This window comes from Crinia signifera, chromosome 7 (assembly GCF_055691185.1).
Source record: "Crinia signifera chromosome 7, ASM5569118v1, whole genome shotgun sequence".
Lineage (NCBI taxonomy): Eukaryota > Metazoa > Chordata > Amphibia > Anura > Myobatrachidae > Crinia > Crinia signifera.
In genome coordinates, this window is record NC_139223.1 from 182,774,579 (window position 1) to 182,802,544 (window position 27,966).

The following is a 27,966-nucleotide window of genomic DNA, read 5'->3' on the forward strand; positions in this document are numbered from 1 at the left end:
ACAAGCTGCCGCCCCCTATAGCCAGCGGGGGACCCAGTATTCACTGCACCTGATCGGGCATATGTAATGATCGGATGCAGTAAATATATGAATATCTAATGAGCGGCTCGAGAGCTCCGGCCCCCTGCTGGCTGCTCTGTGTAAAAAAAAAAAAAATTTTTTAAAATAAAATATATAGTCATGTGCTATAAGCACATGAATAAAAATAACATGCCCCTTCACATAAAAAAAATCCAGATTTTTTGACACCAAAAAAACACCTTTTAGTTTAAAACTTCACATTCCAGCTCTTCATGAAAAGATGGAGAATTGCTACACGGAGAGAGACGGCGAAAATCACTTAGAAAGATGGCGAATATTTCACATTGAATAGGGTGGTTCACTTTTGGAGAGCAAAATGCTCCGTCCAAGGCGAAAAAAGCACAAATTCGCCATAAAACAGGGCAAATTTTTCTCATTGAATACTGCCCTTAGAGTATTGTAATGTTTTCTTATAACCTTTTTAATATCTCCAGAATAGTCATTGTAGGTCGATACAAAGCGAAGGATCTCTTCACAAGAATAGTGTGTTTGTTGGTGCTTCTCTATGTTATCAATCAATTTACTCCTATTTTTCCTTTGGGATAAATCTAAAGCTTGGGTAACCAGAGTTGGAGGGTAACCTCTATATAAATGCTTCCTTCATTGCAACTGCTTGGGAATAAAATGTAAGTTGGTCAGAGCAGTTCCTTCTTAACCTGAGGAACTCACCGTTTGGTACATTTTTGACCCAAGGTCTATAATGTGAGCTGGAGAAATGTAAATAGTTATTTATACTTGTTTCTTTAGTGAAATTACGAGTGGTTATATTATTATCTTTGATATCCAGAGGTATATCCAAAAAATCAATAGTTGTGGGGTGACAGTGATGAGTGACCTTTAAATTATAATTATTATTGTTTACATGTGCTACAAAAGAATTGATGGATGGTATATCTCCTTTCCAAATTATAAACAGGTCATCTATAAAGCGACCATAGAGGACCAGGTTCGCGTCTCAGGCCCCCCCCTTCCCCACACGAGGTGGTTTTCGACCTCCCCATGTAGAGGTTTGCGTAGCTGGTGAGAACCTGGTCCCCATCGCTGTTCCCATAGTCTGCAGAAAAAATTGATCAAGAAACATAAAATAATTATGCATTAAAGTAAACTTAATGGCTTTGGTAATACAACTTTGATGATTTTCAGAGAGGTCATTGTCTCTTCTTAATTTTTGCTCAATCACTAGAGTCCCTAAGCTGTGCGGAATATTTAATATAAACTTTGGACATCCAAAGTTACAAAAAAATATTCAGGTTTCCATGGTTTTGTTTGAATTAAACGTAAAACGTGAGTAGTGTCTTTTATATGTGATTTTAAAAGTGAAACTCTAGGCTGAAGGAATGTGTCAACATAAAAAAGAAAGATTGGAGGTGAGGGAATTAATACCAGATATGATGGGACATCCTGGGGGTGAGGTAAGTGACTTATGGATTTTAGGGAGGTGATAATAAATAGGGCCCGAGGGATGTGAAGGGAGAAGGAATCTGTATTCTTCTTTACTGTGAGTTCTTATGAATAGGGTTATTTGGAATATTTATGTTCTTACATAGGTTTTTAAAGTCATCTAAAGTGACTTTGTAGAAAGAGTCTATGCTAGAACCTTGGACTTTATTGGTTAAAGTTCAGATTTCTCTTTAAATTTACTTAAGTTGTAAGGAGTTTCGTTTTAGATGTCTCCATTCGATTTTCTTCTAGGAATGTTTCTAGTATTTTTAAAGCTGGCTGATCACAATCGGGACTGACTCATCATTCTTTCTCAATAAATTTAGTTTAGCAAAATACATATTTCTACAAAGTGTTTGAATAAATCGATTTAATTCAACAATATATCTTTTATATTGGGTTCAGATGATGGAGCGAATTTTAACCCTTTTATAAAGAACTCTTATTTCGGTTGGGCTTAAAACTTTAGAGGATAGATTAAAGATACTTTCCTTTATACGTTTATGTTTCTCTAATTTTGATTTCTTTTGTCTTTCCTTTTTCCCCCCTCTTTTTCCTCTGAACTGATGTTTCCTCTCCGGAGTTTTTTGCAGGTTTTTTGAGAGGGGTTCTGAGAACACTGGCGCTGACCCCTGCAACCTCTGCAATTAACTTGATTTATCCAACATGCTGGATATTGATAGCCATGGGCGCACATAGCCATGGCTATATATATTGTATATACACGGAGCGATGAAGGAGCATTTTCTAAGCAATTTAGTGAGATCACTTAGAAAATGCCCCTACATCGCTACATATAGGATCCATTAGATAGTCCGAACTCAAGGTCTATTGATCACTTCCCAGAGAAGAGATCTGCCCACACGAAGGTGTGAATACCCTCACCTAGTCACTGGTGAGGGACAGGATACATTTATTGACACAGGCCTAAAACTCCAAGCTGTAAACAAGATGAACTGGGAGACAGTCTGCTTTTTTTCCCAAAGCACTTCCAGAAACCACTCGGGTACCGTCCACAAGCACCATCCGGTTGCCAAAATAGCCAGCATACGGCCTGAATTCAAAGGCTATTGCTGGCTGTGGCCACACAGAAGGCTCGTGCATGCATACTGCAAACCGTGTGCATGCGCAATCCTCCGATATTCAGCAGGGCTGCAAATTTATGGAGGAGCTGAATTGAGGTGTCAGTCATTGGGAGTTGAATGAGGACCTTCCTTACTGGAGGCATCTGAAAAGGGGAAGATGCCTTCCTTGGGGGAGGGGCAGAGCATCATGCAGGGGAGAAAGGACCTCACTGTTCGACACCCTTTTATCATCATTTTCGGGGTATGCCCAGCAATCCCTGAGCAGCTGGGCAGCCCCTGACACACTGCCCCACTCAGGTATATACTGTGCGCATGCGTACAGCACCTATTCAATGATCTCCAGCTGTTACAGTTGTGGGAGCCTGTGATCGCAGAGCAGTGGTGATCGCAGGCTCCTCCAACTACCCCTCCCCCTCACACACATACACTGCACACTGCAGCCGATGGCCTCCCTGACTTACATAGAAACATAGAATTTGATGGCAGATAAGAACCACTTGGCCCATCTAGTCTGCTTCACTTTTAAACACGTTACCTCAAACCATATTTGATCCTTATTTCTTTGCAAGGATATCAATATGCCTATCCCAAGCATGTTTACATTGCTCTACTGTATTTGCCTCTACCACCTCTGATGGCAGGATATTTCACTTCTCCACTACCCTCTGTGAAGTAGTTTTTCTTTAGATTCCCCTGATTCTTCCACCCTTTTGTAACGAGCGCGGGTATGAGCATGCAGTGGTGGGCAGAGCCCTCAGCCGGGACCGATGTTTAGAACGGCCACGGCAAAACCCTACACTCACGCTGTTGGCCGTCCTGGGCTGGTGACCGAAGGCTGCGAGGTGCTAGGCTTCTCCTTTAGTCGCCGCATTCGAAGGAGCGAGTTAAGCCCACTCTGACCCCGATGCAACCAGGTTTTAGGATGGGACAAACCTACGGCGACCATCAGGGACAGGACCAAGAGGACGATCTAACCAACAGGGCCTATCTGAAAAGAACACCCTGGCTAACGGCACTGGGCCAAGGACGGAGAGTGTGACCGAGTCACAGGCACAGGAACCAGAAATACCGGGGTACCACCAAATAAATAACACGCCAAAACAAAATGGTACACTAATAATACCGGTACCCCAAAACAGGCGTGAACCCACAGCCATGGGTCTCTCAGAAACACGGAGAGCTAGACCTGTACAATAATAATATGAATTTAGGATAAAGGGCAGCTTGCTCGCAGAAATAAAGAGAAAAGGAACCAGGCTTCTCTGGAGCACTTACGTGACCAGACGAACCCACCAGCAGCACTGTATGGTATCATGCACACCGGGAGCGACTTGGCAGTGCAGGGTGGAAATAGCGCTGACCAAGATGGAGCCGGACGTGAATTGGACCACGACTGGAACGTGACAGGACCAGGGCAGGACGGGACACAGACAGCAACAAGATGACAGCTGACACTGACTGGACCATGACTGCAGACGGACTGGACTTCCACTGGACAGGACACAAGGAGACCGGGACAGCAGAGTGTAGCATACACTCTGTATGAAACAATATCACTGGCAGGGCTGAGCTGGGCCAGATCCCTTAAAAGAGATGTGCTGGCCAATCAGCCGCCGACGCCAGACCAGCCCCAGCAATTACTTATTAGGATCAGCTGTCCGGGCGCGCCCCGCCCAGCGTCCCCTGGTTGCTAGGCAACCTCCGGACGACGCGGCCCACTCACTGACAGCGTCCCCCGGCCAGGCGGAAGTGACTTGCCTTCTAAGGGCGCCGCAGCAGCGATATTGCCAGCGCTGCTGACACCTCTAGTTTCAGTGTATGTCCTCCTGTTCTGTTGCTCTTCTTTCTGTGAAGAATGTCTCCCACCTGTACCTTGTTAAAACCTTTGATATATTTGAAAGTTTCTATCATGTCCCCCCTTTCCCTTCTCTGCTCTAAACTATACATATTAGTGACTAGTGACTGGCCTACTGCATTGAACTTAACCATCTAAGTGCACACCAGCCACAGCATTCCAACCCCTCACCAGTGTAGAGACATAAATCACACAGGTGATTTATGGTAAAAAGGGGTCTGTTGACACCCTCATCCCCCCCACCCCCAGGGGGCTCTACACACACACACACACTGCGTTCATTTGATTTTGACTTCAGACGTATATACCCCAGTGTATTATGAATTAAAATAAAAACACATTTGTTTAACGACAATTATCTCACATTCCTTCATTTTCCCATATCTACCACATTAGGACAGAGCGCAGTACCTCCTCTTCCTATATTGTTACATTGCCTACCTGCCTTTACTGTAAGTCAACTGAAATAATGACACCTACTGTAGATCCCTCTCCTCTGCATAGTTGCATTTGTTGGTTTATTTCTTAATTGGAAGGTGTGTGCATTCAGGCCTGCTAAAACTCCATCTTGCAGCACTTTGCCTCCTGCAACAGCCTTGTCACCCATAAATCCTGGCGGCACCAGGGTGGGGGGTGGAATTAATCTACCCCCATGAATGTGGCTGTTATAGGTGAAGCCATAGTTTGCAAGAGGCAAACAGGACAGCAGGGTGTCTGCAACAAGGTGCCTGAGCACCGCCTCCCTAACATTATAACCGTCCACGAAAAGTTTAAAAAAAAGATTCTCCTTTTTTCTTGTTGTCGGTTTCACTATGGATCCCAATACAGTGAATCCGGCCCAGGTCTTTGCTGACCAGATTCACCTCCTAACCCAGCAATTTCAGGATTTCACCTTGAGGGTGGAGTCACAGGAGGTTAGTTAGGAGGGTTGTCCCTGTTATGAACTTGCCTGATTAGTTCACTGGGAATAGGAGTCAGTTTTTTAACTTCAAGGAAAGTTGCAAACTGTATTTCCGGTTATGAACCTCTCCTCTGAAGCTTAGAGGGTGAGTCTCATTATTTATCCTTCAGGGGGATCCACAGTCTGAGGGCAAACAGTCCAGCCCTTCTTTCTGTGGAATACTTTTTTCAGACAATGGGCATTCTGTACAAAGATAAGGGGTCTTTGGCTGAGGCCCATCTCCGGGCTCTCAAGCAGGGCCGTTGTACGGCAGAGTCTTATTGCTCTGAGTTTTGGCGATAAGCCAATGAGCCAGCTCTGCGTAGCCAATTCTGGCTAGGCCTGGCAGACCAGATAAAGGAATTTATGGTACAATATCCTGCTCCGAGTTCTTTAGATGAGCTCATGCAGCTGTTTATTCGCATTGACAGATGTGTCCATGAGAGATGCTCTAAGTGGGAATCTCTACCTGTACCCTGCCCTAGTACTTCCGAGGATCTCAGTGTGGACTATGGAGATCGGGGTTACTCACTTGTCCACCCAGGAGAAGGCCCGTCGTGGTGAGCAGGGTCTCTGCCTTTACTGTGGTGGCAGGGGACATGTGGTAAATGGACATTTGATCAGTTAGACAAGGCATCAATCTCTTCCAATTAATTTAATTAGGATTAAGGCAGGGGATTAATGGAAAACAGCTTTTAACATGCACACAGGGCATTATGAATACTTAGTTATGCCTTTCGGTTTGGCTAATGCTCCAGCTGTTTTCCAGGAGCTCATCAATGATGTGTTAATTTTGGGTATTTTTGTTGTTGTATATATGGACGATATCCTCATCTTTTCTTCACCGGCAACATGTATGTGCTGTGCTGCAGAAACTGAGGGAGAATAAGGTTTTGAGATTGAAAGTATATCTTTTTGGGGTTACATTATTTCTCCTAAGGGGTTTCAAATGGTCCCGGTAAAAGTCCAAGCCATTAGTGATTGGGTTCAACCCTCTAATCTCAAAGCGATACAGAGATTTTTGCTAATTATTACCGGAGATTCATCCCTTTATTCTCGGACATAGTTGCATCGTAGCTCTGACTAAGAAAGAGGGGATTCTTCTTGTTGGCCTGAGTTTGCTGTTGAGGCATTTAAGAAATTAAAGGTAGCTTTAATTTCTGCCAAAATTTTATGCCACCCGAACCCAGATCTTTCGTTCATTCTGGAAGTGGATGCTTCGGAGATTGGCATAGAGGCAATCCTTTCTCAAGTAGATAAGTTGGACAGTCTTCTCCAACCTTGCGCTTTCTTTTCATGAAAATTTTCTGCCACTGAGTGTATTTACGATGTTGGTAACAGGGAACTTCTTGTCATTAAATCCATGGAGACATTGGCTTGAGGGAGGGAAGTTTTAAGTAACTATTTTTACTGACCATAAAAATCTTTTGCATTTACAGTCAGCTAAAAGGGTTAATGCCAGTCAAGACAGAAGGACTTTATTTTTTGCCTGTTTTAATTTTGTCATCACTTTTAGGCCAGGCTCCAAGAATACTATAGCTGATGCTCTTTCTAGGAGTTTTTCTGAAGTCCAGGATTCCCATTCTTTCCAGGAACCCATTATTCCCTCTTCTCATATTGTGGTGGGGTTCAAGCAGGGTCTTCTGGATCAAGTTCTTCTTGCTCAGTCTTTGGCACCTAAGTCCATTCCTTCAGGTAGAATTGTTATACCCTTAAAGCGCAGAGAATTTTTCTTTTTCTTTTTGAATTTCATTCCTGCAAGTCTGTAGGTCATCCAGGGTTCTCTAAAACATTTAATTTACTTTACCAAGCTGTTTGGTGGCCTTCTATGAGGAAGGATGTTGAAAATGTATCTTGTCATGTGACATTTCTGCCCAAAATAAGTCGCCTTGAAGCTCTCCTTTAGGTCAGTTAGTACCCTTGCCCTTGAGACCCTGGTCACATATCTTGATAGACTTTATTATCTGCCACGCTCATCTGGATGTGATACCATTTGGGTAGTAGTGGATAGGTTCAGTAAAATAGCACAATATATTGCCCTTGTTGGGTTGCCTTCTGCTCAAAAGTTGGCTTCATTGTTTATTCCCACATTTTCCGGCTTCATGGTTTACCCTTGGACATTGTCTCAGATAGAGGCATCCAGTTTATAGCTAGCTTATGGAGGTCAGTCTGCTCTGCTCTAGGAATTAAACTCAACCCTTCGTCTGGTTACCATCCTCAATCTAATGGACAGACTGAAAGAGTTAATCAAATCCTGGAACAATTTATGTGATGCTGTCTCTAAATCCCAATGGGATTGGATGGAGAATTTACCTCTTGCTGAGTTTGCTTGGTGGCATGCTGCTACCAAGATGTCTCCTTTCTTCTATAATTTCAGTTTCTATCCTAGGGCCAAATATTTAGATTGTTTTCTTGCCAGAACAGGTAATTCTAGGTGGGTGACCAGTAAGAGAAGAGTCTGGGCTAGGGTCTTTGGGACTCTCGTCTCTGTGACCATGGCTGCAAGGCGCTTTTCTGACCACCAAGAATATCAAGCTCTGTCATTTTTCGCAGAAGTTGGGTCCTCGTTTTATTGGGTCATATAAGATTGTTAAAAAGAACAATCCAGTAGCGTTCAGACTTCTACTCCCTAAGATGCTCAAGATGCTCATTGTTCCTAATTCAAACCTGCCATTAAGCCTAGAGTTAAGCGACCAGCATCGGTCATTTGTCAGGGTCCCAAGGAATTTGTGGTTGACAATATTTTAGACTCCTCCAAAGTAGTCCACAAGCAGTTGTTGTGCACTGGAAGTGGTAAGGTCTGAAGGAGAGGTCTTGGGTATCTTCACGCTCCTTCTTTAAAGAAAAAATTCTTTAAGGGATTTCTTAAAAAAAAAGGTTTTAGAGATCTGTTGACCCCTCCTCAAGGGTAGGTACTGTTAAGCACTTCTGCCACCTATCTCCTGTGTTGGAAAAATGGGGAAAGGGGGAGGGGATGGGGGCCAGGTGCACAGGACTAATTTGCTAGCAGGTAAGAAGGTTAAACTCCAGTCAACATGTGAGTGAGTAAATTATGTTATAATCTCGTTGTGGAGGTGCTCCCGGGGAGTATGGTAAGTACAATTGGAAACGGGTTGATATTCAAGGGAGAATATCAGGAAAGAAACTCCCGGGTGGGGCACTGCCTTCTATAATATAAACGTATCAGTCTAAAATATCAACTTTATTAATACTAAAATTGATCCTGTTAATGGATCAAGAGACGAACATGAGACGAGGACATACAGATAACATGAATAGAAAAAATTGAGAAAAGATCGTGAAAATATGATATCTGGGTCTGAAAATGGGCTAAATGCCTCTGTTCAATATGGCTGTAATATCAGCGTATTCCTGTAAAGGATTATTTCAGACTAAGCACGTCTTCAATTAACCATATTGGTTATCATAAGCACATATCTAATAAATGCGTAACAAATGGCACACTGTCTGGCAGTACAACTTATTGTTATCTTAATTACTTTCTAATGGTCGAAAACTGTGTATAATCTCACTCTAATTGGACTGCAAGATCCAAGAGAAATTGAGAATTGTGGTGAAGTACCTGGGTTGAAAATGCTCGCCTAGTGGCTGCTGCCTGTGCATATGATGGCAACCGGACAACTGCACAGTTGAGCGGACTCTGCGAGCGTCACAGGTACAGGAGTTAAGACAAAAAGGAGGTTTCTGCTGTCTCCAGGGGTGACCAACCTGGCCCTGTTATACAGTGACAGCGCAGAGTCAGGTAATGGGTCCCCTGGGGATGAGAGAACCCCGACTATGGGAGATGCCAGAAAAGAAGAGCAATTTCACTTTAATCCCAGGTATACGCTACTGTCCAGTGTGTACGCATGTAGACGTAGTGAACAATGGTTGAGCGGTATATCTGGGTAGTGAATTGCAGAAGGAAGCACAGGGTGCACTCTGGTATTGTTCCTAGTGGGTCGCTGCTATACCGTGCAAAGGTAGTAAAAAAGGAGGAGATTTCAGAAAATGCACAATCTGTACTTCACATAAGACTGAATATCTTGCTCTAATTGGCCGCAAGCCCAAGAAAGAAATGGGCTAACAAAAATTTTATACAACTCCCAGTCAGATGGATATCTATGATAGAATATACACAATGGTTTAGAATGCAGTCCTGGTCTGTAGTCTTGTGTCGGCACACACTATGTGTCGACCTTACCCAAATACACTATATTCAATGTTGAAATTTTTGATGAATGGAGGGAACAAGTCCCACGTATGTGACAGGGTGAGAATATATATGAAGGAAAGAATCCCCTATAAATGCGGAGTCACACTTTAAAACCTTAAGTCAATCAATACATTCAAATATAGCATAAACTGGTATAGGCAGGGTGACAGGGTGGGGTAATTGGAGAGAGAAATCCTCCATGCAATACAGGTTCACAATTTAGTGCATGCAACTCCCAGTCAGATGGATATCTATGGTGGAATATACACTATGGTTTAGAGTGCAGTCCTGGTCTGTAGTCTTGTGTCGGCACACACTATGTGTCGACCTTACCCAAATACACTATATTCAATGTTGAAAATTTTTGATGAGTGGAGGGAACAAGTCCCACGTATGTGACAGGGTGAAAATATATATGAAGGAAAAAATATATATGAAGGAAAAAATCCCCTATAAATACGGAGTCACACTTTAAAACCTAAGGTCAATCAATACATTCAAATATAGCATCAACTGGTATAGGCAGGGTGACAGGGTGGGGTAATTGGAGAGAGAAATCCTCCATGCAATACAGGTTCACAATTTAGTGCATACAACTCCCAATCAGATGGATATCTATGATGGAATATACACAATGGTTTAGATTGCAGTCCTGGTCTGTAGTCTTGTGTCGGCACACACTATGTGGTCGACCTTACCCAAATACACTATATTCAATGTTGAAATTTTTTTTAAATGGAGGGAACAAGTCCCACGTGTGTGACAGGGTGAAAATATATATATGAAGGAAAGAATCCCCTATAAATACGGAGTCACACTTTAAAACCTAAGGTCAATCAATACATTTAAATATAGCATCAGCTGGTATAGGCAGGGTGACAGGGTGTGGTAATTGGAGAGAGAAATCCTCCATGCAATACAGGTTCACAATTTAGTGCATACAACTCCCAGTCAGATGGATATCTATGATGGAATATACACAATAGTTTAGAATGAAGTCCTGGTCTGTAGTCTTGTGTCGGCACACACTATGTGTCGACCTTACCCAAATACACTATGTTCAATGTTGACATTTTTTAAATGGAGGGAACAAGTCCCACGTATGTGACAGGGTGAAAATATATATGAAGGAAAGAATCCCCTATAAATACGGAGTCACACTTTAAAACCTAAGGTAGATCAATACATTTAAATATGGCAAACACCGATTGAGAAAGCTTCCTACGTGAAACGTACGTCTCGGTGTCCTAGGACCCCGCTGTGTACAAGCGGGACCCTGCACGCTTCACACATATCTACTTGGCTACTACTACTGCCCTGACAGCGCGATATTCCCAGCGCTGCACCCGGGAACCGGTGTCCGTGAGTTACCAACAGCCCTCAGGGCAATACTGTCATTATCTGCTTTTTAATGGTTGGAATTACAGGGTTATGGCAATACAACCCCCTACCTATATTTATTGATATCACATGTTGATTCACCTAGGCACTAAATTGTGAACCCGTATTGCATGGAGGATTTCTTTCTGCAATTACCTCACCCTGTCACCCTGCCTATACCAGTTGATGCCATATTTAAATGTATTGATCTACCTTAGGTTTTAAAGTGTGACTCCGTATTTATAGGGGATTCTTTCCTTCATATATATTTTCACCCTGTCACATACGTGGGACTTGTTCCCTCCATTTAAAAAATGTCAACATTGAACATAGTGTATTTGGGTAAGGTCGACACATAGTGTGTGCCGACACAAGACTACAGACCAGGACTTCATTCTAAACTATTGTGTATATTCCATCATAGATATCCATCTGACTGGGAGTTGTATGCACTAAATTGTGAACCTGTATTGCATGGAGGATTTCTCTCTCCAATTACCACACCCTGTCACCCTGCCTATACCAGCTGATGCTATATTTAAATGTATTGATTGACCTTAGGTTTTAAAGTGTGACTCCGTATTTATAGGGGATTCTTTCCTTCATATATATATTTTCACCATGTCACACACGTGGGACTTGTTCCCTCCATTTAAAAAAAATTTCAACATTGAATATAGTGTATTTGGGTAAGGTCGACCACATAGTGTGTGCCGACACAAGACTACAGACCAGGACTGCAATCTAAACCATTGTGTATATTCCATCATAGATATCCATCTGATTGGGAGTTGAATGCACTAAATTGTGAACCTGTATTGCATGGAGGATTTCTCTCTCCAATTACCCCACCCTGTCACCCTGCCTATACCAGTTGATGCTATATTTGAATGTATTGATTGACCTTAGGTTTTAAAGTGTGACTCCGTATTTATAGGGGATTTTTTCCTTCATATATATTTTTTCCTTCATATATATTTTCACCCTGTCACATACGTGGGACTTGTTCCCTCCACTCATCAAAAATTTTCAACATTGAATATAGTGTATTTGGGTAAGGTCGACACATAGTGTGTGCCGACACAAGACTACAGACCAGGACTGCACTCTAAACCATAGTGTATATTCCACCATAGATATCCATCTGACTGGGAGTTGCATGCACTAAATTGTGAACCTGTATTGCATGGAGGATTTCTCTCTCCAATTACCCCACCCTGTCACCCTGCCTATACCAGTTTATGCTATATTTGAATGTATTGATTGACTTAAGGTTTTAAAGTGTGACTCCGCATTTATAGGGGATTCTTTCCTTCATATATATTCTCACCCTGTCACATACGTGGGACTTGTTCCCTCCATTCATCAAAAATTTCAACATTGAATATAGTGTATTTGGGTAAGGTCGACACATAGTGTGTGCCGACACAAGACTACAGACCAGGACTGCATTCTAAACCATTGTGTATATTCTATCATAGATATCCATCTGACTGGGAGTTGTATAAAATTTTTGTTAGCCCATTTCTTTCTTGGGCTTGCGGCCAATTAGAGCAAGATATTCAGTCTTATGTGAAGTACAGATTGTGCATTTTCTGAAATCTCCTCCTTTTTTACTACCTTTGCACGGTATAGCAGCGACCCACTAGGAACAATACCAGAGTGCACCCTGTGCTTCCTTCTGCAATTCACTACCCAGATATACCGCTCAACCATTGTTCACTACGTCTACATGCGTACACACTGGACAGTAGCGTATACCTGGGATTAAAGTGAAATTGCTCTTCTTTTCTGGCATCTCCCATAGTCGGGGTTCTCTCATCCCCAGGGGACCCATTACCTGACTCTGCGCTGTCACTGTATAACAGGGCCAGGTTGGTCACCCCTGGAGACAGCAGAAACCTCCTTTTTGTCTTAACTCCTGTACCTGTGACGCTCGCAGAGTCCGCTCAACTGTGCAGTTGTCCGGTTGCCATCATATGCACAGGCAGCAGCCACTAGGCGAGCATTTTCAACCCAGGTACTTCACCACAATTCTCAATTTCTCTTGGATCTTGCAGTCCAATTAGAGTGAGATTATACACAGTTTTCGACCATTAGAAAGTAATTAAGATAACAATAAGTTGTACTACCAGACAGTGTGCCATTTGTTACGCATTTATTAGATATGTGCTTATGATAACCAATATGGTTAATTGAAGACGTGCTTAGTCTGAAATAATCCTTTACAGGAATACGCTGATATTACAGCCATATTGAACAGAGGCATTTAGCCCATTTTCAGACCCAGATATCATATTTTCACGATCTTTTCTCAATTTTTTCTATTCATGTTATCTGTATGTCCTCGTCTCATGTTCGTCTCTTGATCCATTAACAGGATCAATTTTAGTATTAATAAAGTTGATATTTTAGACTGATACGTTTATATTATAGAAGGCAGTGCCCCACCCGGGAGTTTCTTTCCTGATATTCTCCCTTGAATATCAACCCGTTTCCAATTGTACCTATCTCCTGTGTCCCTGAGCATTCCTTGTTTTGGTCGCTCTGAAGGCTCAGGGACACTGACTGGCGATGGCCATAAGCTTCTGGGGAAGGCAGCTGGAAGGCATCAGGGATGTTTCTAGGCAATGCCACAGACTTCGTCACTGCGATTGACCGTGGGGAAGCGTCAGGAACATTGCTAGGCAATGCCACTAACTTCCTCCCCATGATGGACGGTGGTGAATGGGGGCAGTGGCAGCATCTGACAGTGGCGATTTTTAATAAAGTTTTATGCAATTCTCTGTTTTCTTTGCTGCAACCAAGATCTTATCCATTCAACCATCTTAGAATCCAATCCCAAGCTTTCGAGTTTATTTAACAGTCTGTGATGTGGGACAGTGTCAAAAACGAGAGAAAAAAGAAACTCGGGTGGGGTGCACGCTAGACTCCCTCAAAATAGTATGCCTTACTGCAAAAACATATTAAGTTAATCAAGTTAATTGATTAATTGTCTATGGTCCCACACATTGTTGCCGACGGGGGGGGGGGGGAATAAAGGGAAAAGGGGAAAGAAAGAGCAAAGGAATGTAAATACTTCCGTATGTATGCCTTAATTGTGAATATTTTTCAATAACCTGCTGGGTTTAAGTATGGATATTCAAGCTCATGGTAATCAGAAAAATTCTGAGAAATATGTGACCTTCATATTTCCTTACACTCGGTCGTGTACCAGTGTGGGTTTCTTTCACTTATCGATTAGTGTTAAGGATTTAATCATGGGTCACCATAATGTCTCCGCTGTTTTTATTTTTATTTTATTTTAAAAAGTTGGGATTTCTATGTCCACAGAACTTCTGCTGCCCACTCGTCTTGCTTAATGTATAGGACGAGGGGTGAGAGAGCCCTGTGCCCATATAGGGTCCCAGAGGGATAGTGTAGAAGGATGATCCCTTTAGACTGATCTCCTGGGTGTCCCCCTGTTGCTTGGTGGCATTGCAGGGTAGGCAGTCCAGGTATATCTGCCTTGACCCTCCTTGAATGTAAGTAAAGGGATAGTATCAAAATTAGTGTAGATTGAAATACAAGTATTAGAACCTCTGTGGTACACTGTACTTCTGCTGCTCACTCGTCTTACTCATTTGCATAGAACGAGGAGTGAGAGAGTCCTGTGTCCATTTATAGTTCCAGAGAGATAGAAGAGAAAGGTGGCCCCTAAGACGGGAAATCGGGGTACCCCCCTGTTACTTTTGCATTGCAGGGTGGGCAAACCCGATACATCCGACGTGGACTCACCTTATAAACACAGGTCAAGTAAGGGTGCAGTATTTGTTGGGGGTGGCTTTATGCAGTTTAGGAGTTTTACCCTGCAAAGGTGTGTTTGATAATTTCACAGTTACTCACACAGCCATGTATTGCAAATATATGGTTCCCAGTATTTTGGCTGCAATTACCAATACAATTTGTTGTATCTCTTATAAATCTGTATTCATGAAATACCACTCACTTTCTTATCAAACAGTTTTGCGTGTGATAAGGGGACAGAAATTCCCACATATTATTTTCCAAGCATGGCTACACACACTGACTCTGTTGCCAATTGTTTGTTATACAATGTTGCCTCGCACAGTGAGTGTTTTGGTACATAAGTTTTAATTCCAATTTATGATCTTTTGCAGCAAAAGTTGCTACTTTTAACCAACACTTCACCAGAGAATTGCTATTGCTATACAGTGTTGTCTCTCACAGTTCTGTGCAGGAATACAGATTTTATCAACTAGCTATATATTCTTTTTTAGCCAGACAGATGCTGTAATTGGCCGTCACTACAATAGTGACCAATATGAAAATGCCTCTCACAGAAAAAGTTTCTATGCAGAAATGAAGTTTTTATACCAGGCTATATATACTTTTTTAGGCAAACGTTGCTACATTTAGCCGTCACTCCAACAGTAAGAAATATGTTGCTATTTTCACCCCTATAGTAGTGGTAAATCTTCACCGTTTATATCCACACCACAAAAACACCCCTATTGGTGTATCTCAACAATTGGAATTTGCATATGTTGGATCAGGTCCACAGCGAAAGCACACAATGGGTGACATTCTATGGTTTGAGATAAATGCGCATGTTTTTATATCGCACCACATCGCCGCTATTCGCCCTTTTTAAAATAGCATTTTTTGTAATAATTCGCATATTTAATGGGATGCGCTTTGGAGGCTGAAAAGTGTGAAGTGGTGCGATTTGCGGCGAAGTGGTGCGAATTTAAGCCACAAAAAAGTGCGATTTCTTCTGCCGGAGTGCGATTTACAAAACTGTCTCCGCATGACTAAGAACCCCCCAACCTATTGGCCCACCTCTGTCCCCTCCATTATGCATCACACCCCCTATATAAAGGGGCACTGGCGCCATTTCACTCTTTGATAGGAAGTAAGGAGCATGGAGAGGAGCAGTGGCAGTGTGAGTAGAGGAAGAGGTGTTGGTGGCAGAGTGAGGAGTGGCAGCGGGAGCAGTGGCAGAGTGAGGAGTGGCAGAGGAAGCAGTGGCAGAGGAAGCAGTGGCAGAGGGAGCAGTGGCAGAGGGAGAAGTGGCAGAGGGACCAGTGGCAGCAGCCAGCCAAGTGGGAGAGCCAGCAGTGTGGCAGGCAGCATGGCCACAGCAAGGCCAGCCCCAGACCAGGCCCTGGGCGTCCAGCCACAGCAGGAGGAGGTGGAGGATCCGCTGGCATCCCCATCCTATAGCCAAGACCTTGACCATACCCCACAGCAGCTGCAGGAGGGCCACATGTCAGAGGTGGAGGAAGATGGAGGTGTGGATGAGGAAGACACTGGCATGGAGGAGGAGGGGTACATGGCTGGAGTAGAAAATGAGGAGGAGGTAGAAGCTGGCCGCACAAAAAGTGGCCGAAAGGTCAGATTCTCCTACGAGGAAAATGCTGCGCTTGTCCGGGCTATCATGCCTGTGTTTGACAGTTTACTTGGGAAAACTCACCACAAGACCACTGCACAGCGCAAAAGGGCTATGTGGAAGGACATCACCCAGGCGGTGATCGCTGTCAGTCAGCACAAGCGCCTGGTCAGAAATGTGAAGAAGAGATTCAATGACATCAAAAGGCAGCTGAAAAGTAAAATGGCCATGGAGTTGGAGGAGGCCACCAAGACTGGCGGAGGAAGCCCCACCACTGTCTGCTACACGTCCTATGAGGTGAAGTTGAAGCGCATCATACCCCCTGACGTCCTGCCTGGCATGCACGTCGCGGATACCGATAGGCCGCAAACGCCATCCAGAGCTGGTAAGTGTGACCACATGCAATCTTAAACATACATGTTTCAAACTGTAATGTTCACTTGAATTGTTATGCTAAGTAAAGTGCTGCTGTGGAACTACATAGCCCAGCAAGGTCATGCACAATAAATTGCCTGCTCCTACTTTCAAATTGCTCATAATGCTGGGCCTTGTAGTTCCACAACTGCTGATATTGATCAACACTGTAACATTCTTTCTAGCAGCCTAACATGTATGTGGCCAAAAACACAGAGGTGTACTGGTGGTTTAGCTGCCATGGCTACATACCACAGATTATCCAACAGTTGTAATGTGTCCAATAGTTTAATTATACTCTAACAAAATAATCAGGTAAAAAACAGATGTCAAATAATGTGGGGACTAAATAATGTAGTCCTTAACCAAAGGAAGTATTGTCCATTAATGTCATTTCAATGCATGTTTGCCGTAAATGCTTATCCATTGCAAGGTACATAATGGCTGCCCATCTTTCCTTTCACAGATTGTCCATCCCGAAGTGCTCACGCATCCAAGACAAGAAGGTCTGTTGCTGCAGAATCTGCGGAAGCAGATAAATGAACAAAAAAACACGCCATTACACATACAGTACACACACCCATATCACATCAACAATATCTCACACTACATTCATCTCCTGCGGCTACATTGCAACGGAAATGAATGTAATCTGACCTAGCCATCTGACTTATTATTAATGTCAATGTTGCATGCTGTATCGGGGTACATGTGTAAGTACATAAGACCCCTAGGTATGTGCGTCCAGCATCTCAAGCCCTTTCTAAAACAGTACTGAAGAGAGTCTGGCCTATATATGCATCAGTACTTACCTCCTCATCTGTATCCACAGGTACTATAAAACTAGGAACACATCAAACTGATTCTTCGGTGATGGTGTTGGTCGAAATGGACATCATTCTTGAACCCGTGGAGACCTTTACGGCAGAGGAGGAAATACAGACCTTATCACAGAGTGATCTTCCCCCAAGTGGGGTGTCTCCCAACCCACCCCCACCCACAAACACACCCCATACAGCAGCTTCTGCTTCCCAAGTAGCTAACTCCTTGGTCAATTTCAAGGAGAAACAAATAGAATTTATGGCCTCCCAAAGCCTGCAAATAGGTAACATCCAGGGGTACATGGGTGACATGTTTCTTCAATTACGAAAATTGCACGTAGTGTACGGGTAGGTGTAGGCACTCATGTGCGCATTGCTAATAGCATTGGCACCCGTTTTGCAGATCTAACTTCTGCTGTAAGGGAACAGAATAGCCATATTGGCAGCTTTGCCCAAAGTATAGCTGCACTAAGCCAATCATGCACAGCGCAGACCAATGCCTTAATAGGTATGCAGGCCCAACTACAGCAGCTGGAAGGCAATGTCGTAGGTGGCGCAGCATCAACTCTCAGTAGTGTATATAGCACCCCAATAAGTGGCTCCCCCACTTCCCCACCCCGTCGGAGTATTAGGACCCGTGGTGGCCTGGGTGCAGGTTCTAGAAGTGGTGTAGGGTTGCCTGATGGTGGGAGAAGATAGGTCATATATTTGATAATTTTGTGATATGCAATACATCTTGTTACATCCCCCGACAGTTTTAATGTTTTACTGACAAAAATGCAGATTGCTTCTGACATAGTATACTGCAGTAAAAATGTCTAACCGCATACCATTTTGTCAGTGTATTATTTATCAACCAATTGTTGTGTGCATTATGACATAGTGTAATGGTATATGACCATAGGCGTGCGCAGCCCATTTTATTAGTGGGTGCACAATTGGAGGGGCATTTCTATCACCGCCTACTGGGCTTGTCTATCACCGCCTACTGGGCTTGTCTATCACCGCCTACTGGGCGTGTCTATCACCGCCTACTGGGCGTGTCTATCACCGCCTACTGGGCATCAATGCAAACTAAATTATATTAAATACAGTGTTGGCGTGAGTGGCCTCATTTATTGCAATATTATATATATATACACACATACATACATACAAGCACGGCGAGAATATACAAACTCACACAGTTTGAACCATGCTTGGAATAGAAAAGAAATACACATAATTTCTAAGTGTGTAACAGTAATCCTAACCCACACCCAGAGTACCCTCCTTGTTGTGCTGAAGCATATGGGAAATGGGTTGTACAGACAGTAATAAATGTAATGGCCTCTAACGATAGTGCAGCAGTAGCAGGGGAAAAAATACACTTTCCCATTAACCGAAATTTAAAATGAAAACTGACAATTTCTAAGATCACCAATGATACTTATTTGCACAGCAGTGTAGTGATTAATGATGCCCATACATGGTGTGATGCTGCTTTTGCTCCCGTGCATCGCAAACCACAATAAGAATGTGCAGCACATACTTTTTGTACTAGATCCTAGTACAAAACGCATGCTGTTGTAGTGTATCACATGCGTTTTGAACTATATTAATTCTAGTTCAAAACGCACAGAGGATATCGCTCAGTGTATGGGCACCGCACATTTAGTGCCTCCAAGGGAATGTTATAGCTAGAAATGTGCATGTAACTTTAATCATCACAATTCAATATATATTTTTTTTTTTTACAGTGTCTTGTATAGTGCAGAAGATTCCGTTATATATATTTTTACCCTTGGCCCTCTCTCAGTGACTGCTGCAGCAGCTCCTACTCACCACAGCAGTAAACTCTATGTGCATGTCAGTGGGGCATACCACTTTACATTAGGTGCACGCCAGTGGTGCCTCTAGCCCTGGCGTAGCCAACCCTAGTCCTCGAGCTACCAACAGCGCATGTTTTGCAGGTCTCCTCACAGAATCACAAGTGAGCTAATTAGCTCCATCTGTGTATCTTTTAAAATGTGTCAGTGATTAATGAGTGCAGCTGTGCAGCAGCTAGGTTGTCTGGAAAATGTGAACTGTTGGTAGCTCTCGAGGGCTAGGGTTGGCTACCACTGCTCTAGCCCCACTGGTATACCACTTTACATTAGGTGTGCGCCAGTGGTGCCTCCAATACCTTTAGGGCCCCTCCTCCTGTCGCCTCCCCCCCACACCCTCTGGCGATCATACCCGGAGCTCCCCTGCCGCCAGCCGCCATTAACTGTGACATAGGCGGCAGGCTTGGGCATGGTCGGCGCGGCTCGGGGGGACTCAGGAGAGTTCAGGCACCTGAGTCCTCCCGAGCCGCCGCGAAACATCCCTGAGCCTGCCACCTGTGTGATAACTGACAGGCTGCAGGGGGAAGTGGCGGCAGGGGAGCTAGCTCCGGCGTACTAACCCCAAAGGGGAGGTGTGGAGGAGTGGAGCGGAGATGAGAGGCGGGGGGCTCGGGTTCCAAATATCTGTGGTGGGTTTTGCTGGGGCAGGACAAACCTGTCCTGCCCCAGCAAAACCCACCACTCAAGGGGTTAATTGCAAATTTTTTTCCTATGAATAAATACCTAATCTAGTTTGCTTCCTCCTAGGAGGAACACTGCAGGCAGCCAGGTCACAACTCACGCTGGCTCCTGCTCAGCGTGGATACCATTCACTGCCTCTGCCAGGGCGCGTGCTGCTGGGATGGTTGTCTGAGGCAGCAGGAGGAGGAGAGCAGAGCTTGGGCAGGAGGGCAGAAGCGCGGCCAGGAGAACAGGCGTGCGGCCAGGAGGACGGGTGTGCGCTGTGATGTCACCACGTCACGCTAGCTTGTGATCGCTATAGAGGCGGGCCGGGGGCTAACTTGAATGAAGCAGCCCACACACAGCCCAGCCAGCGCTTCCTAGTCACCCGGCCGCAGTGTTGTTTGCACTGCGGGCTGGAGATCGGCGGCGGCAGGCAAGTAAGGCTGACCTGACCGTCGCCGGCTAACGGGGCTCCTGCATTTTGCGTGCAATCGCGTGGGGGGTGCCGGCGGGCATTAGGAGGTGCCTGTGCACCCCCGGCACCCCCCGTGCGCACGCCTATGTATATGACAATGGGATTGCTGTAAAGTAGTGTGGGGTAACTCCTGGCCTGTCAAAGGTTGTGGAACTACATATTCCAGCAAGCTCTGACACTCATGGTTTGGACTGTAATGGTTATAGTGTGTCAGGGCATGCTGGCACGTGTAGTTCCACAACACCAGTGAGCCATGTTTTACAGCAAACTTCATTCATACATGTATCAAATGTACTTACAAGCTTGATACCAGCAAGGGATAGGTCAGCACCACCAGCTGCATCAGTTGGGCTCTGTGTATTAGGCTAAATGTGGGTGGAAACAGATGGTATTGGTCAATAATTTGTTTATGAGTACACTTACAGCAAAGGTACATTTTGGAATACAGGGCACATGTGCTTACCAGAAAAGTAACGGCTGATGATGTGTGTGCGCACCAGATCCCCCCTCTGCGTAAAGCAGCGTACCCGATGACCGGTCCAAACACCGGAATCTACTCTTCAAAACGCCAAATGTGTGCTCCACCACATTTCGGGTTGCAATATGGGCTTCATTATACCGGTGCTGTGAAGGGGCCCTCTGGGGAGCGCAAAGGTGTCATGAGCCAGGAAACACACCCATATCCTGAGTCACCTAAAACACAGATAGGAAGTGATTGCCTTATATGGTAAGGTATGTGGTTTTTGCAAACAGGAGACACTGGTAGAAGAACAATATGCTTGTGAAACAGGAAACACACACACATTAGAGCAGGTACAAATAAGGACAGACAGGGTAATATGTAAAAAGGTACTTACCTAGTAGCCAGCCCTCTGGCATTTGGTGGTCGGTAAATCGGTTCCAGAGGGCTGAGTGTCTCAGAATATAGGCGTCATGGCAGTTCCCAGGAAAGCCTGCAACAACACTCAGGATTTTGAGGTGAGCATTGGAAACAACCTGCACGTTCAGGGAGTGCCCCCCACGCCTATTGACGTAGACGTGGCCCCGCACATGCGGTGCCCTAATCCCAATGTGTGTGCAGTCTATAGCTCCCAGCACGTGCGGGAATGATGAGAGTCTATAGAAAGCCAACTTGTGGTCCTGCCACTCCAACTCAGAACTGGGGAATCTGATGTATGTCCGCCACAACTTCTTTAAAGCAAGTAACACTTGAGTAAAATGCTTAGAGAAAGTGGCCTGTGATACCCCCAAGGACCATGAGGTCACAGACTGAGTGGAGCCTGTGGCCAAATAGTAGAGGGCACACATTAATTTGTGCAGCCCAGACACTGCATAGTTGCCTCCCCCAAAAGGGTCCAAATCATCTCTCACCTGCTCATATAAGTCCAACAGGTTAATGCGGTTCAGCCTAAACATCCCCACAACCTTCCTCCCTCCTGCGCAGCTCCTCCAAATGGGCCACATCACAAATCAGCAACTCCAAACCACTCTGCAAAATCTCCATGTCTCAAACCCTCACAGGTGTCCTTAATGATGTTGGGGTTTATGTAGGGGTGTTTCTGAGTGAAAATGAGGGCACCTGTGCTGAAATTAACCATGTGTGCACTTGAACAAAGTGAGTTCTGGGCCAAATCGCCAAACAGAACCTGGTCTGAAATAAATGCGATTATTAGACACCTAAAAAGTGCGATTTGCGAAAACGCATTGCATTAAATAAGCGATTTGTATACTTTTCTGTACGAAAACATCTGGATGCGATATAAATCCGAATTTATCACGCACTTTTGGTCCGCATGCGTTAACGCACATAATATGCGATTTCAGTCCCTTCGCGCATCCTATTAAATAGGCGATTTGACGGAAAAATGCGATATCGCCATTTTGTTTACTAATTAACGCCAAAAAACAGAAATCTCATCCCATAGAATGTCACCCAATGTCCCCTTAACTGGATGATTTTTATCCAATCAATGCCTTTCGGCACCACAAAGCTGGGGAGACGTGTGCAACCAATTGTACTCAATCCCTTTTACATGCCACCAAATTAAGCTTTAAAAATAAAAAGACATATGGAGTATAAGCCACGGTAAGGACTGAGTCTGCCGTGAGTCATAGTACATTACCGCCCTTGTCAGGCTGATGCTGGGTTTTTTCCTGCGAGTGTGCTGGAGCGGCAGATCTCCGTTCTCCTGGGGAGCAGCAGCGTTTCTGCCGGTTACGTCGGTGCACCACGTGATCGGATTTGTCTCTAAACGTACGTTTCGCAATAAAGCTTGTTCACTAGGCAGTGCCCTTAAGCCTAGAGTTAAGAGACCAGCATCGGTCATTTGTCAGGGTCCCAAGGAATTTGTGGTTGACAATATTTTAGACTCCTCCAAAGTAGTCCACAAGCAGTTGTTGTGCACTGGAAGTGGTAAGGTCTGAAGGAGAGGTCTTGGGTATCTTCACGCTCCTTCTTTAAAGAAAAAATTCTTTAAGGGATTTCTTAAAAAAAAAGGTTTTAGAGATCTGTTGACCCCTCCTCAAGGGTAGGTACTGTTAAGCACTTCTGCCACCTATCTCCTGTGTCCCTGAGCATTCCTTGTTTTGGTCGCTCTGAAGGCTCAGGGACACTGACTGGCGATGGCCATAAGCTTCTGGGGAAGGCAGCTGGAAGGCATCAGGGATGTTTCTAGGCAATGCCACAGACTTCGTCACTGCGATTGACCGTGGGGAAGCGTCAGGAACATTGCTAGGCAATGCCACTAACTTCCTCCCCATGATGGACGGTGGTGAATGGGGGCAGTGGCAGCATCTGACAGTGGCTATTTTTAATAAAGTTTTATGCAATTCTCTGTTTTCTTTGCTGCAACCAAGATCTTATCCATTCAACCATCTTAGAATCCAATCCCAAGCTTTCGAGTTTATTTAACAGTCTGTGATGTGGGACAGTGTCTTCATAAAGTCTAGATAAGTCTAGATAAGCTACATCTACAGCCCCCCCTTGATCTATTACTTTAGTTACCCAGTAAAAAAAGTCAATAAGAGTTGTTTGACATGATCTCCCCCATTAAACCAATGTTGTCCTGTAAATTGCTGGTTTTGAGATATTCTACAACTCTTTGTTTTAAGAGTGTTTCCATCAATTTCCCTACTACTTATCTTACATAAGCTTTTTAGATATTCTATAACTCTTTGTTTTAAGAGTGTTTCCATCAATTTCCCTACTACGTATCTTACATAAGCTCACTGGTCGGTAGTTGCTTACCTCTTCCTTGCTTTCACTTTTGTGCAGTGGGACTACATTTGCTATTTTACAGGCCTCAGAGATTGCTCCAGTAGCTATTGACTGGTTTAAGAATTATTTTAATGGTTTTACCAGCTCCCTTTTAAGCTCTTTTAGTATCCTTGGATGTATCCCATTTGGCCCCATTAATTTAGCCACTTTCTCATCTGTAAATATACTTTTTTCGCCCTCATTTTTCTGACTGTGGCCCTTCTCGCTTTCAGCAGTGAATATGGGGCAGAAATACTTATTATTATGATTGACTTAAACTTCAAGTAACATTCTCCCAATCATTCTTATGTCTAATGTCATAAAGCAGTGGTTCCCAACCGGTTTGCTGTGATACACTGGGGTGTTTTGGAGCACTTGCAGGGATGCCGTGGGTTGCTGGTCCAGGAGTAATTCCAATTATTTATGGTTAATGTAATCTGCAAATTTAGTGCTGGTGGCTGCCAATAATAACATTTGTTGACGAACAGAAGTGAATCCTGACTCTCACCACATAACTGAACCTAAGCATGACATATAAACACCATTTACTTAATTGAACTTTTTTTTTCAAATTTACTAAATAATAAAAAAATGAAAAAGAAGTGTATAAGTCCCTCCCAGTGCGCACTAGGCTGCCAACAGAGTATATCCCTTCAGGTGCCCTCCCACCTGTATTAAATAGTGCAAAAAAAGGAAAGATTGTGATAAGCCCACTGTCGGGGCCACAGATGAGTAGAGGAAGCGTGATAGGAAACATGCATCCCTTATCGGGAATACCATTCCTCTTCTCTGTATATGTCAATCAGGGGTTAACAGAAATAACAGCTTGATTTCAGACTGTATCCTGGGATGTGGTTCTGCTCTTAGGGTATCCCGTCCAGTGTATATGTAAATGATGTGCAAAGGAAATGCAAATAGTGCAATAATACTTTTATTTATATAAGACACATACAGACATATACATAAATATAAACAGCAAGTGGACAGTGGTGAGAGAAATAGGAAGATAAAGTGGTCTGTTATTACCAGATGTACATGAGAATTCCGTTTTAGGGATATTCTCATGTATAGCATGGATTGAAGGGGTAGAGTCTGATACTGTCCGGAATCAATCCTCAGAAAGTGTCCCCTTTGCTGCACTATATGCATTTCCTTTGCACATATTTTACATATACTGTACACTTGATGGGATACCCTGAGAGCAGGACCACATCCCAGGATACAGTCTGATATCAAGCTGTCATTTCAGTTAACCCCTGATTGACATATACAGAGAAGAGGAATGTTATTTCCCGATAAGGGATGCCCTTTTCCTATAACGTTTCCTCTCCTCATCTGTGGCGCTGATAGTGGGCTTATCCCAATCTTTCCTTTTTTTGCACTAAATAATAACAGTTTGGCCTATGGGTGCCTTGGGTGTTCCTTGATTTGACACAGTTTGGGAACCACAGTCATAATAGAATTAGTCAAAGCAGGTGTACAGCATGGATGGCTGCAGGTAAATATATAGATATGCTATGGGCTGTTTTCTGACCCTTTTTTCCCTATCTCCCTAGGCTGTCCATCTCTATATACTGGGGGAGAGTCTTCTTGTCACTGGATTATATCATTTTCACTATCCGCCTCATCCAAATCTTCACTATCAGTCAAAACCTTGGACCAAAGATCGTTATGCTGCAAAGGATGGTGAGATTATTTGTAATAGTGTCAATAATGTTTACTGAGTGGGGTCACTAGGTGCAGCCCACACCCTGGTGTCAACCTTGAGTGGGGTGACACCAAAAATAGCCTCACCACACCAATGCTGACTGCATCTGCTCACCTCCACTGTCTGCCACTGCCCCAGAAAGCCCTCCCAATCTGGCTTTGGGTGCAATGGGGGAGGGGGGGCAGAGCTTGATGGCCGGTCACAAACTACAGCTTCGCTGCTCAGCAGAGCCAGTAATTGCCAAACTCCTGCCCACCAGTACAGGAGACCACATGGTGGCGGCGTCAGTAGCAGCAGCAGATCCCACCCCTGCCTTAAACCCCGTACATTGAAAACTGGTCAAAGAAGTAGTCCATGGTGGTGGAGAAATCAGTCCATGATCAAGGTCAAGTAAAGGGGCCTGTTGAAGCCGTACTTGAGCTCAGACACATTCTCCACCCTGACTATGCCAATGACCCTAATAATGACCTGCTTCCTCTTCTCCAGGTCTGTCAGTGGCTTGGCCACATCTGCAGCTGCCGAGATGGGAGAGGGAGCACCGGAGTTGGACAGGGCTGGAGGCATGTACTTTATTACTACTCCAATGCTGTCTCCCCTCCCCTGGCTAATAGTAATAGTCTAGGGCTGGGACTCAGGTCGGCCAATGGTATAAGCAGCACCACAGGGGCATTATGCATATAAGTGTCATGACAGGTGGCTTTATATGTATAAGTGTCACCACAGGGGGCAAGATGAGTATAAGTGTCACCACAGGGGGAAACAAGCAGGTAATTTAAAAGTAATTAGAAGCCTTACTGTGGGGCATTTTTATTTGTGGGACATAAAATGGTGTCAGTTGACTAAATGTGTGTAGTATAATATGTAATAGGCATTACAGTGTGTGGTATAATATGTAAGGCCCGACAGTAACTCTGGCGCACGTGGCATCTCCAATGTTCGTGTGTCTCATTCCCAACAATGGATGTACGAGTGGCATGTTGGATGCAAAACTCGGTTATAAGGTCTTTTCCTGCAAGACCATGTTATTTACAGTGAGGCCACACACTCCTTTTGGAATGCACGGACAATTTTTTTTTTTTTTTAAATGTCTTTGGGTGTGGGGGCACATTTGTAACTATTCACACTCGAAGCAAAATTGGTGGTGTTTGCCAACATGACCAGGAAGAAGAGGAGCAGCTGGAGCATCCTCTACAGGTACTCTCCAGGCAGCTCGGGCTTTCTAGGCTGCACGGTGTCTTTCCTCCTTTAGTTTTGCCCCTGTGCAGCTGTGCTATCCTAGCAGCCATATTTCTGGATTGGGAGTGGATGGTGGCAAATTATAGAGGTAATTGTGATCATATTTTACCTCTGGCAATACACTACAATGGGCTTGGTTGGAGGTTCGTCCGCTTGCTACACAAAGCTCTGGAATTCGTAATATTCAAGAGCTTCGACCCAATGGTTAATCCTTTAGAAGCCTATAAATTCACTCGTCATTTATCCCTCCCATTGGATGGTATGTGATTTTAAACTTTCTATCAGCAGATGTTGAATTGCATGACATCATCACACAAATAACCTTATCTACTAAATAATATATAAACTTAACTTGACTAGAAATAACGACACAGACCACTGAAATGCCATTGAAATTAGTCAACTGTTATTTAATTATAATACATAAACTAAGTACAGTATGATGGCAATCAGAAAGAATGTCCAGATCATCAGTGACATTACGTCTTATTGCCACTACAAATGTCCATGACATTACTTTTTTTGGTACTTATGTATTATCTGGGCGCCCGATTTTTTCACTGCATTGCATCGCATCGCATGCAATATAGTGGAATTCAATGAAATGCAATGCGATTTTTAATTGTAAAGACCCAATTTTAAGTTTTATAGTCACCCATGGGTGATTTCATACCCCCACTATTCAACTACGCATGGAATTGATCTTATATAGTGTGTCGAGCGCAGCGAGCCCGAATCATGGCGAGAGCAGCGAGCCCCGCGAGGGGATACAGAATACATGTAAAGTTATCCACCTGCGCTCGCCACGCTTCGGGCTCGGTGGCTCGCTACACTCGCCACACTATATAAAATCAACTCCTTGCGTAGTTGGATAGTGGGGGTATGAAATCACCCATGGTTGACTATACAATTAAAAATCAGGTCTTTACAATTAAAAATCGCATTACGTTGCATTGCATGCCTTAAGTAGTGGCATGCAATGAAAAAATCGTGAGCCCAGATAATACATAAGTACCCTTTTTTTTCCCTCAGTGGCAACCCCAATAAATGGTGGGTCTCCAACTCTCTTCGCAATACACCACAATATGGCTGACCAGAGAGTTAAGCCCACTGACCCCTGATAAAGAAGTCAGAGTATA

General features: G+C 44.0%; 1 protein-coding gene across 1 annotated transcript in view; it reads left to right on the forward strand.

The window, feature by feature from the left end:
- LOC146021315 (transient receptor potential cation channel subfamily M member 8-like) overlaps positions 1-27,966 on the forward strand; it is a gene marked incomplete at its 5' end in the record, with an annotated part of 560,542 nt that overhangs the window by 415,992 nt on the left and 116,584 nt on the right. Inside the window, one exon of the mRNA XM_083155109.1 lies at positions 25,440-25,569. Within this exon, the coding sequence (XP_083011235.1) occupies positions 25,440-25,569 (130 nt within the window). The remainder of the gene's footprint in view (positions 1-25,439; positions 25,570-27,966) is intronic.